Source organism: Macrobrachium nipponense, chromosome 31 (genome assembly GCF_015104395.2).
Source record: "Macrobrachium nipponense isolate FS-2020 chromosome 31, ASM1510439v2, whole genome shotgun sequence".
NCBI lineage: Eukaryota > Metazoa > Arthropoda > Malacostraca > Decapoda > Palaemonidae > Macrobrachium > Macrobrachium nipponense.
In genome coordinates, this window is record NC_061093.1 from 42,570,010 (window position 1) to 42,583,066 (window position 13,057).

Below are 13,057 nucleotides of genomic sequence, written 5' to 3' on the forward strand. Positions count from 1 at the left end.
GGAAAGAACAATAAGTGTCTTTTACAGAAAGTTATTAAGGCAAATTTATCAGCAGTACTCTTTGTGGAGTCCTAGAAATAATTCCGAACTCACTTACAGGTACCTGCTTCCATCAACTAAGCAAATATATCCTCATAAGTCATTTGATACCTCAGCTGTAAATGCCTTGCATCCAGTCTGTCAATCAAAGTATACTGGAAAGAGGGTAATCCCAATAAAAGAACTGTCCCCCCAAAAATACAAAATCCTCTAACTACTCAAAGCTTTGTTAAATCCATATTCAAGAGAATGGTAAAACTGTACATCTTTCAGTTTTATGTGACTGTGAACAATAAAGTCTGTGCATTGTTTCAAGGTTTTAAATTTTTGCCATATGATAAATCTTTAAATTCACAATGTTCACAGCACACAAATGGAGGAAATGACATTTTCAACCACAAAACAGCTTTAAGGCTTAAAGTAAAATCTCTAATCCTTAATTTTCCTTGGCTACCTAAGGGAAACAACCGAGTGGACTAGCTGATCCAGTCTTGCCCGCTTGTTGATCCACCCTCCGATAAAGTACTTTTGCTTACTTCGAAAGGAGTAGAGGTCTCAAGGTGTAGCTCCCACCACCGATGACTTATCACTGGTGCCCCTCTCCGGTGTCAGGACGTGTTAAAGTACTTTTTCGGGGGGTGGATCAACAAGCGGGCAAGACTGGATCAGCTAGTCCACTCGGTTGTTTCCCCTATGATAAATAGAAAAAGTTATTGTTAAAACTTTACAATAGGGGGAAACACCACCTTGGATCCATCGTCATTGGGTGGATCAGCCTTATTCACTCGATATTTCTTTGGTGAAACAAGAATACAATTACATCTTTAAGTATACCACTCAAAAGATTGAAGTTTCGTAAACATAATGTGATATATGAAAATAAGCATGTGAGGTCTTCGTAAATATATGTTTTCAAGGCAGTTTTTAAATCCAATATGGCGTCGCCCGACTGAGGTACCTTTTGTAACCGGCATGGATCTCACGTCCTTCCCAGCGCTCATTTGAACAATATTACCGTATAGTATATGTAATGCTTATTGATCTTACTCAAGATTGCAGTTGTAATCAGCACAATAAAAATGATATTGTAATGATACAATTAAGTTTGTTCATACTTACCTGGCAGATATATATATAGCTGTATTTTTCCGAATCCGACAGAAATTTAAACACTTACGACACACGCAGTGGGAGTCAGGTGGTTAGTACCCATTCCCGCCGCTGGGAGGCGGGTATCAGGAATCATTCCCATTTTCTATTCATAATTTTTATTTCCACTGTCTCCTGAGGGGAGGTGGGTGGGTACTTGATTATATATATCTGCCAGGTAAGTATGAACAAACTTAATTGTATCATTACAATATCATTTTGTTCATGAAACTTACCTGTCAGATATATATATAGCTGAATCCCACCTTTGGTGGTGGGAGTAGACAGAATAGAAGATTTTAGGAAACATATATATGCAGATAATTGATATCTTGATTCCTTACCTGTTAGCATAGCTGACTTCGTGGTTACTGCCGCGTAAGTCTGCTTGTGCTACTAGAGTTGCCAGCGAGGTAGAGACCTAGTATATAGCTGGTGCACTCCAGATGATCTGTCAACAGGGGCGAGACCACGACGTGACTAGACCATTGACCATACAAATGAGGGCAACGAAGTAAAAACCAAACCACCTGGCGTAGCCTACCAAAAGTATCCCACATAGACTAAGCTAATGGAATGGGAGATCCGCCGCAGGCGGTCAACCCCACAACCATAACACAAGTTAAAAACTCCCCTAAACCATTAAAGGATAGGATGAGCGCTACCTCCTGCCCCCAAAACGTGTGCAGCGACGTATGGTCCGAGCGAGTAACAATTTTCGTATGTTGCTTTCACCTCCCGCAGGGTAGTGGTGAAGCGAACACCGAATTGCTTCGCCAATAAGTGGTGCCCAAAATATCTTTGATTGCCATATTTTTGTGAAAAGCCACCGAAGTAGCAATAGCCCTCAACTCGTGGGCTTTCACTTTCAGAAGCTCCATGTCACTTTCACTACACTTTTCATGGGCTTCCTTAACCGTACTTCTTAAGAAGAACGCCAGTGCATTCTTCGACATCGGAAGATCTGGTTTTTTCACAGAGCACCACAAGTTCTCCGAAGAACCTCTGCATGCTCTGGTTCTCTGCAAATAAAACTTGAGAGCCCTGACAGGACAGGACTCTCTCAGCTTCAGGTCCCACTAGCTCCGACAACCCCTTGATCTCGAACGTCCTCGGCCAAGGGTTGGAAGGGTTCTCGTTCTTTGCTAGAACAAGTAGGACTTTAAGGAACAAACTGCACTATGATCCTTGAACCCAATATGCTTGCTTATGACTTGAATTTCGCTAACCCTCTTCGCCGTCGCCAGAGCGGTTAGGAAAATGGTCTTCTTAGTAAGATTCCTAAGCGAGGCTAAATGGAGCGGTTCAAATTGACTCGACATGAGAAACTTCAGTACCACGTCTAAGTTCCACGATGGTACTTTAGGTTGGAGAACTTTCACAGTCTCAAATGATCTAATGAGATCATGAATGTCTCTATCATTCGCTAAGTCGAGTCCTCTATGTCTGAAGACCACAGAAAGCACGCTTCTGTAGCCTTTAATCGTGGGAACGGCTAGTTTCGCTTCTTTCCTAAGGTGAAGAAGGAAATCTGCTATCTGGCTCACAGAGGTTGAGGTGGAGGAAATGCCCTTCCTTCTGCACCAACTTCTAAAGACAGCCCACTTTGATTGGTAAACTGCGATTGAGGAGGGCCTCCTTGCGGTGGCAATCGCCGTTGCCACAGGTCTTGAAAAACCCCTCGCTCTGGCCAACTTCTTGATAGTCTGAACGCAGTCAGACTCAGAGCGGGGAGGTTTTTTGTGGTACCTCTCGAAGTGGGGCTGTCTGAGTAGATCTTTCCTTAGGGCAGAGTCCTCGGAAAGTCTACTAGGAAGGACATCACCTCCGTGAACCAGTCGGCCGCTGGCCAGAAGGGGGCGATGAGGGTCATTCTCGCTCCTTCTGATGCAGCGAACTTCCTCATTACTTCCCCCGAGGATTTTGAATGGGGGAAAAGCGTAAATGTCTAGTCCCGACCAATTCCACAGTAGGGCGTCTACTGCCACTGCTCCCGGGTCCAGAACTGGGGAGCAATACAGCGGAAGTCTCTTCGTTCGGGAAGTTGCGAAAACGTCCACATGAGGACGTCCCCACAGCTTCCATAGCGCCTGGCATACTTCCTGATGAAGGGTCCATTCCGTCGGCAGAAGCTGTCCTTGCCGACTGAGAAGGTCCCGCTCGCACGTTTTTCCAGCCTGACACAAACCTTGTCAGAATCGTGACGTTTTGCGACTTCGCCCAAATCAGGATATTCCTCGCGATGACGAACAGAGAAGGAGAGTGAGTTCCCCCCTGTTTCCTGAGGTATGCCAAGGCTGTGGTGTTGTCCGAGTTTATCTGAACCACTTTGCTGGAGACTTCCTCCTCGAAGAACCTTAGAGCAAGGTAAACCGCTGAAAGTTCTTTTAGATTGATGTGCCAGGACACCTGTTCCCCTCTCCAGGTGCCTGACACTTCTCTCCCTCCCAGTGTTGCTCCCCAACCCGTGGTAGGACGCGTCGGAGAACAACACTAGGTCGGGGTTCCGAAGCTTGAGCGAAAGTCCTTCCGCAAGCTTCTTTGGATCCAACCACCATTTGAGGTGCTTTTTCACTTCTTCCGTCAAAAACAAGACCTCTTCTAGATCCTGTTTGCGTGACCAATTGCTTGAGAGGAAGAACTGAAGTGGTCGGAGGTGCAACCTTCCCAGAGAAACAAACTTCTCCAGTGAGGAAATGGTCCCAGCAGACTCATCCATTCCCTCACCGAGCATGTTTCCTTCCCTAGAAAGGCCGACACTTTGTCCAGGCATTGAAGTTGTCGCCCCTGGGACGGAGCCCGAAAAGCCACTGAGTCCATCTGAATCCCCAGATAGACTAAGGATTGAGAAGGAGTCAGATGCGACTTCTCGAGATTCACCAGAAGTCCCAGGGACCTCGCTAACGACAGAGTCGTGTGAAGGTCCTTCAGACACCTGTCTTGCGATGAGGCTCGAATAAGCCAGTCGTCTAGGTAGAGAGAGATCCTTATTTCCGCAAGATGGAGCCACCTCGCAACGTTCTTCATAAGAACGGTGAACACCATCGGCGCCGTGCTGAGACCGAAGCAGCTGCCCTGAATTGGAAAATCTTCCCTTTCAGGACAAACCGCAGGTATTTCCTTGATCGGGGATGGATGGGGACGTGAAAGTATGCGTCCTGAAGGTCTAACGAGACCATCCAATCCCCCGGTCTTAAAGCTGCAAGCACGGATTGAGGTGTCTCCATCTTGAACTTCTGCTTGGTAACGAAGCGATTTAGACTGCTGACATCCAGAACGGGGCGCCACCCCCCTGACTGCTTCGGCACTAGGAACATGACGGTTGTAAAACCCCGGAGAACTCCGGTCGAAGACCTGTTCCACTGCCTGCTTCTCGATCATTTGATCTAGTAGATCGTGAAGCACTTTCTGCTTTTCTCCCTGATACGACGGAGACAAATCCTTTGGTGTCGAAGACAGCGGGGTAACATCAGGAAAGGAATTCTGTACCCCTTCTTGACGATGTCCAGAGACCAAGCGTCGGCACCTCTCTCTTCCCAAGCTTTCGCGAAATGTAGAAGCCTGGCTCCTACCGGTGTCTGAAGGACTTCCCTCTCACTTCTTGCTCTTGGAAGGAGCGGGAGTCTTGCCTCTGAAAAAGCCTCTTCCTCGAGGGGCTGGCTTCGAGGAAGAAGCGGATCGAAAGGGCTTCGATTTCTTCAAAGCAGAGGACCCAGAAGACGAAGAAGTAGTATAGGCTTCCTAGAAGACTGTGCCAGAAGGTCTTGAGTTGCTTTCTCCTGGAGACTGGCAGCTATGTCCTTTACCATAGACTGTGGGGGAAGAGATGTTCTGAGAAAGGAGCGAAAAGAAGATCCGCTTTTTGCGCTGGTGAGACCGACTTTGCAGTAAAATTGCAAAAAAGTGCTCTTTTCTTAAGCAGATCCCGTGCTGAAATGAGCAGCCAATCCTCAGAACCATCCCTGACGGCCTTGTCCATGCAAGACAATACACTGGACAGCTCCCCCAGACTGATGGAATCAGAACTCCTGGACCTGGCATCCAATACTCCCAGGCACCAGTCAAGAAAATTAAAGACCTCTAGTGTCCTGAAGAGGCCTTTAAGGTGAAGTCTAACTCGCTATGTGTCCACGAGACCTTCGAGGAAGACAAAAAAGATCTTCTGGTGGCGTCTACAATACTACCAAAGTCTCCTTGAGCTGAGGCTGGAAGCTTAACTCCGACGTTTTCTCCCGTCTCATACCACATACCAGCTTTGCCACCGAGTCTTGAAGGTGGTAAAGCGAAAGAAGTCTTGCCTGAAGCTTTCCTCTTTTCCATCCAATCATGGACCTTTCTAAAAGCTTGCTTCGTAGAAAGCGACTTCTTCATTCTCACAAAGCCCGAGATCTTAGCAAGCTTTGGAAGACGAAAACTGAGAGGGAGGAGTACGTGGAGCTTCAGGTTGGAAAGTGTCTGCAAAGACTGACTGTAGTAAACGAGTCAAAACCTTGTAGTCCGTCGAAACTGGAGCCAACTGCTGTTCTTCGTCCACTTCGACGAAAGCGTCACTAATTTCCTCTTCAGACACTGGAGAAGTCGGAGGAAGTAAAGAAGAGTCCCGAGCTTTCTCAAAAGAGAAAGAACGGCGAACAGGAAGAGTTCCCGCCTCCGCTTGTGCTTGCGGAAGTGGAAAACTGACGTCCGTAGGCGCGCGTTTGGCGTCCGAAGCCAATCTACTGGCGCCGACTGAAGCGCGCTCAAACGCCGCAGGTGTACACCTGGCGTCCACTTGTGCGCGCTGAGCGTCCACTGGTGCGCGCCGAGCGTCCACTAAAACTCGCTGAGCGTCCACTGGCGCTCGCGAAACTTGCACCGAGTCACGTTCGGCGTCCACTAAAGCGCGTTTGACTTTCACAGAAGCGCGCTCGGCATCTAAAGAAACTCGCTTCTTATCCACAAGTTTCGTAGCAGCGGAAACAACCGCTTCACGAGAGCGAGAAACGAATTTCTCGCCTCCTCTAGAAAGTTGCTGGGGAGCAGAACGAACTCTAGAGGGAGACTCAAACGGAGAGAGAGACGAGCGAGGAGAGAGAGAGGGAGAACGCCTCGACCTCTTCACAGGAAGATTGTCATCCTTCCTTACGGCGACGTGGAACAGTCTCTCTCGAAGGAAAAACCTCTCGAAGTTGCTGCTGAAGAGACTGGAGAATCTTGCTTGTAGGTGAAGCCTCCTTTTCTGGGGAGGGGCTGATCCTGTGAGCAGGAGAGTGGCGAGGGGACGCCTTCTTGCTACTCCCAGGAACCGCCACTTCACGCACCTTAGAGCGACTGCGGCGCTCGAAAGAAACATCTAGGGAAGACTCCGCCTCCGAATAATCCTTACGCTTCTTCTGCGGAGGAAAAGCAGGCAAACGCACTATCAGGCGACGAGCAAAGTTCCGGAGAACAACTTGGACGTGAAGCGTCCCGAACGCGAGCCGTCCTTTTCAGCGGATGTGATGCGGTATGAGAGCTCCACCCCTTGCGCGGGGAGGAAGCTTCAGAAGAAGAAAAGCACTCCTTGAGAAGACGTGCACGCGCACGCTCCTTGGCAGTCTGGGTAGGTTCGTCAGAAGCTGCCGAAGGCACGCCAGATCGGTGGGGGTTCCTCGTAACCCTCCTTCGACTTTCGACATGCTCTCTCCCCGTAATCTGGGAGTCAGCAGAGGTCTAGGTCTAGAGGCAAAAAAAAAAAAAAAAAAAAAAAAAAAAAAAAAGGAATGAGGCCGATCTGACGCACCTCCACTACACAAGGGGCACTTTCACTGCACTTCTCTTCACTTTTGCTCTCCAGAGCTAACACTTTTGATTCTAAGTTACGAATCGATTCAAGAATTAGCGATAATGTATTACCTTCTACCGACACTGTCTCAGGGGCCGGAGGCAACACTACAGGGGTAGGAGCATAATCTACAGAAGGAGGGTTAGCAGGAGAATAATTTAAATCTTGCCTACCTGAAACACTCCTGGAGGAAGACCTCCTTAACCTATCTCGCTCAAGTTTCTTAAGATAGGTTTCATACGCCTTCCATTCCGACTCTGTTAGTCTTTCACACTCCTTACAACGACTTTCAAACGTACATTCATTCCCCCTGCAAACTTTACAAACAGAATGTGGGTCTACTGAAGCTTTCAGTAGCCTACCTCTACATTCAGACATGGAACAAAATCTAGCGCTAGCAGAACTAGACCCTGACATCTTGATCAAAGAAAAATCAATACCAAATTCAAATCAAACCAAAGTCAACGTGTGCCAAGCCACCGATCCAATTCAGATACCAAAGAAAAACCAAAAGGGATACTCAAGTAGCTAGTAAGTTTCCAAAATCTGGACGGAGGTGCTGCAAACAGGTGTTTCCAGCACCGGCGACAGAAAAATTATGAATAGAAAATGGGAATGATTCCTGATACCCGCCTCCCAGCGGCGGGAATGGGTACTAACCACCTGACTCCCACTGCGTGTGTCGTAAGTGTTTAAATTTCTGTCGGATTCGGAAAAATACAGCTATATATATATCTGACAGGTAAGTTTCATGAACAAACAACATTTTGTTACCTACATTAGTGAAAGTATAAAACTTCTTATTCCCGGGGTCATGGTTTGAACTGGAATTCATTTTTACTTTATAATCGGTGGTTTTATCCTTACTGCCATCACAACTGAAACTTCGCAGTGCTTATTTATAATTATACACATTTTGGTCTTAATTCACTCCAAATTGCACTTGAACTACGTTGCGGTTCCTGTTTTGTAAGTGCTCACTCCACAAACACAGCTGCGGGCAGCACATGACTACACTGTTTATGAGGTGCAAAGCTTTAATTGCTTACTTTACTCATTATATAGCTTAACTTTACTTTATGTTACTTCGAAATGTTTATTTTAATTCATGTCTCTTATCCCTTTTTTGCAACCAAATTAACCCCGAAAAATTACAGATATTTCTAAAGTAGAGCAGACAACAGCAAAATTTCATTGTTGCCAATTTAGTGGAGCTTCACACATACGCTGATGCATTTACAAACCGTTTCCATGAATTCTAGTTGTCATAGTAATGCAATGATGAGAAAATTGCTCTAATATGTATATATACTACAAATAGATATGCTAATTTCACTTATTTCCCCAGTTTTGTGTAAGTTTTATACATAGTTTGGAGGGTAAATACATACCAATTGGCAACAGTGATAAACAATAGGAGAGCGCGAACAACGCAGTAGGTACTATTCACAGCAAAACTGTTGATATTTGAGTCAGGAATCTAGTTACTTTTTCAACAACGAATATTTTCAATTTAATAATCACAAATATGTAAAAAATTTATGCAATTCATGACCTTATACTGCTGTTTAACTATTCAAATAATTATCTAGTGCACGCTTCTTTCTACCGAAAAATCGTGAGTTTCCTTGGATCCCAGACGGGCGTCGTCATTGTGCACGATTGTTGTGAAGAAAGCGCCCCAGCATCTATGGGTACAAGTGATGTGCGAATTTAGCACATGGAATGGAAAATTTATTGACACAAGTGACTCTGCAAACATCATGATGGCGTCAATCTTCTACAGTTTTGATGTTTTATGTAAAAGTTTTGAAAGTGACATGGAGGTATGTTTGCACTTCGCATGGTTAGACTTTCATTAACCTCTGTTTAATCTTAAAATATGACCTTAATTTCTAACTTTAGAGAAAACACTGACGACTCGTGAGTGGTGCCCATCTCCAGTGTCAGGACGTGTTAAAGTACTTTTTTGGAGGGTGGATCCACACCCGGTCAAAACTGGATCAGCTAGTCCAGTCGGTTGTTTCCCCTAGATAGTAGTTTTGCGACCTGACTCCTGCCAATCGTCGACTGCAACAGGTTCGTCATACATAAACAGACCTAACCTTTCCTTTCCTATAATGTTGGGTCCTGACGTAACCGGTCTTACCTACCTAACTTACCTTGTGTGCCGTGCCCTGACCTGGCCAGGGGAGCTTCGCCCCCTGGACCCCCACAAAATGGCAGTAACCTTTTCTGGTCGGCAACTGGCGGGAATCAGGACGGACCCGCAACTATTATAAAATTTTACGGAGTAATCTAAAATCTACAGCAAAAGGTAGTTACCATGATGTTTAGTCTTTGTGGTTCAACATCCACGCCCGCGCGGCTGGTACCTAGCCTATTAGCTAAATGCGGCGTTCAAGAGTAAAACTGATAGCGAGGATAACATGCTCGAGTTCTGCGTTCACTTTTAAATGCAATCATGTACCGCCCCAGCCACGATTTGCCCACAAAGCAAAGGACCCGGCGTGGCTAAACTAAGAAGCTTGGCCCGGCCCAGCATTTGCTTATAATGGAAGTGGCCTTTCCCTGGTAGTCTAAGTACGAAGAATTTTTTATTATCTTACCCATACACGGACAATACATAATATATCCATTAGCATCTACATCTTCGATAGCACTACAAGTGTCTCCTATGAAAATAACCACTATAAAAATCAAAACAGAGTTCACACCCGCCATTGTTTTGATTTTGGCTGATGTCTAATGCTGTCACCTTAAGATAAACAAAGAACTTTATTTATCTATTACTCATTCGTTTCTTAAATCTTCATAAATATCCTTGGCTTTTTACATATAATTGCAGTGTTGAATATATGGCTGTCATGAAACACTGATACGTAGTTGACTTTTTTGTTGATACAGACATTAAATTTTGTTAACCTCAGTGCTTGTAATGCTTTCCTAATAAGGAAAGTACAACCTCTATTATTTACGTGTCGTTATCATTTTGTCTTTGTGAGGATTTATGAAGGGTAATAATTAATAAGTTAATGCAGAGCATTCATTCGCCTAGCAATCGTTAATCAACGAAAGGCAATGATGTATTCTTATGCTCTCATGTTAAATACTTAACTTGTTGGTCAATTGTTTGTCAAAGAACTGAATTGTATGGAAACAAATGAGACAGAAAATGGTGCGTAGTATACCTGCAATAATTCTGGTACCTTGGAATGGGCCTATACTCGGCTAGCAGATATATTTGCTCCTTATAGAATGGAATTGCAACAAATTGTCACCAATGATAGGTCACTTCAAGTAGTCATTGACTCAGACTTAGATCAAAACATACTAACAGAGGTTAAACTTTTAGGTTTGAAATGGAATAGAGAGTTGCATGTCCTTTCAACTCTTCCTATAGTTTTGGAAGCTTCTGCAGATACTAAGCGATCCATTCTTAAGTCCATTGCTTCTAACTTTGATTTGCATAATATCAATGGTCCAATATTTAACAGGGCAAGGCTATTTATGCATGGTTTGAAGTGTGATAAATCTTTAGGATGGGATGACCCTTCATCAGCAGAAAGGCTAAAAGAATGGAAATGCATTGCAAGGCAAGCTAATTCAACTCCTGAAATAGTTGTTAAAAGATTTGTTGGTGAGAGAGATGGACAGTACAGACTTCTTGGAGCTGTTCTGTATATAGAGAACATTGTTACCGGTCAAACAAATTTTTTGTTGGCAAAAAAAACAGACTAATAAACAAACGGTCTAATAGTAAATCCATTCCTTCCCTGGAGTTGCAAGCCATTTGTTTGGGTGTAGAATTGTTAATTGATTTGTATAAAGAGTTGGGATGGTCTGATTGTCTCGTCCCAATTATCATAGTTAGTTTGGACTTGTGCTCTTATAGTTTGGTAGCTCTTTCTTGGATCAATTCATATTCCTATAAACTTGATAAGATGCAGAAAATGTCTGTATTTGTCCTTGATAGACTACAACAAATAGATAAGTTATGTGAAACATTTCCAGTTAACTTTACTTTCATTTCTGGAACTGCCAATCCCGGAGACTGCATAACTAGAACTTTGTCCTATAAACAACTAATCAATACAAACTATTTTTCTGGCCCTCAACTTGATGCCAACCAGCCTGTTGTCAGTCAAGATATTTTAAAAGTTACAGTTCCTAACCCTAGGGCAACCTTTGACTTAAAAGAAGGGAAGGCTGTAAATAATTTTTGTGCACAAGACCTTGGGAATGATGAGGTTACTGAGCATCTAGTTTCTCCAGACAGATACTCCAGTTTCTCTCACCTGGTTAAAGTGGATGCTATGCTTGCTCGATATTTTGCCACGTGAAAGGCTGTAGTTACAGCTAGAAAGCTAAATGTTTCCATTGACTCTGATTATACAGGTTTTTATGTGAAAGTTCTCAAGATGATCATGTTGAAGGAACAAAAAATTAAATTTCCAAGTATTTCTGAGTACTTTGCATCCGATTCTAGACTCTTTAAGGATATACCGAATTTGTTAAGACAGTTGAATGTTTTCCCAGATCAAGATGGAATACTCAGTCAAAAGCAAGTTTGATAGGTGGAAAAGTAAACAAAGAGGATGCTTCCTAATCCTGCTGTTTAATAAAAGTACCTTGACAGAGTTGATAATCAGGAGTCTTCATGTAAAACTCAAGCATGCTGGTTATTATTCTGTTCTGAATGAACTTCGTAAGAAGTTCTGGATACCTCACTGTTTTTCAGCTGTTAAAAGATCAATAAAAGATTGTGTCATCTGTAAACGGTACAATGAACATACCATTCGGTTAAACCAGTCTCCTTACCGGGAATTTAGAATGGATCCTTCCCTGATTCCCTTCAGTTATGCATATATTGATTATTTGGACCATATTTTGTAAAGCTGCAGGTGATAAGGTGAAGGTTTGGATTCTGTGTACCATCTGTATGTACACAAGGGCCATTAATTTGAAATTATGCTTGGATTTGTCAGTCAAGGAATTTTTAAGATCATTCACTCTACATACCTTTGAGTATGGTTTACCACAGTTTGTAGTGATCGATTTGGGAACACAACTAGTTGCTAGAGCTAATATTACTGTAGATTTTCTAAAAGATCCTGAAGCACAATCATATTTTGAAGAAAATGGAATTAAGCCTATTAAATTTGAAAATTATTATAAGGGTTGTAGCCAAATGGGTTATTTAGTGGAAATTTGCATAAAAATCCATTACCGAACGTGTTAGACTTGAGAGATCTGGAATTTCTTATATCTCAGGCAACTCGTCTCGTAAATCGTCGTCCCATTGCCTTCAAGGCGGGTTTAAGGGATTACCTGATGAATCTGTACCAAGACCGATAACCCCAGAAACATTAATACATGGCTATGAGTTGACCTCTATTAACATTTGTAACTTATAGTTGTCATTAATTTTTAGTTATTATTTAAGTTTTTAGATTTTTAATGTTAAATATTTAAGTGTTGTATTCTTTCTTTATTAGCTTTTTCTCTCCCCACCGGTAGCATCTTGGTGTTTGATGTTGGCTAACGACTGTTTAATATTTTCAAGTTGTGTTGGTTACGTGGCTGGGCTCTTTCGTGATCCGAGGGATGGAGGTTTACTCTTGAAGGAGTTTGCCTCAGTGTGTTTCTGAGCCTCCAACCTTGAAGGGTGTTACTGTTGCTGTTGGAACGACATTTATTCCTCGCCATATTGCAGAGCTACGTTTTGACGCTGTATATCTTATTGGATATCCTTACTCTGTAGCAAGGATATTATATTCTTCAATTTGTGTACTGTCCTTGGTTCAGTAAAACCCAAGGGGACCTCTCTGCCCCAAGGTAATAACAGTTATACCTGTATTTATTTATTGAGATCACGGCCTTTGATCCTCTGCTGACGTCATTAGTGGAGCTTGTGAAAGCCTACCAACACCATAGTTTGGGATCAATTTTCCCTGCCACCCAGATTAAGCCTCCAGACGTGGAGTTTGTTATTGTCCTCCAAGAGGAGACCTATAAAGTCGTTTGAGGAAGTTGTTAGGGATATTAGATTGTATGTGTTGGGAT

At 43.5% G+C, this 13,057-nt stretch overlaps 1 protein-coding gene across 4 annotated transcripts in view; it reads right to left on the minus strand.

The window, feature by feature from the left end:
- The window catches only part of LOC135206915 (GDP-fucose protein O-fucosyltransferase 1-like), a 30,539-nt gene extending 20,736 nt beyond the window's left edge, over window positions 1-9,803 (minus strand). The window contains exon 1 of one of the 4 annotated variants that reach the window (XM_064238404.1): window positions 9,785-9,803. In XM_064238404.1, the coding sequence (XP_064094474.1) occupies window positions 9,785-9,788 (4 nt within the window). In that variant the 5' untranslated portion in view covers window positions 9,789-9,803. Of the gene's footprint in view, window positions 1-9,316; window positions 9,518-9,600; window positions 9,756-9,784 lie in introns of those variants that run through there. The other 3 variants (XM_064238403.1, XM_064238405.1, XM_064238406.1) reach the window with 3 other exon arrangements.
- Window positions 9,804-13,057: the final 3,254 nt, after the last annotated feature.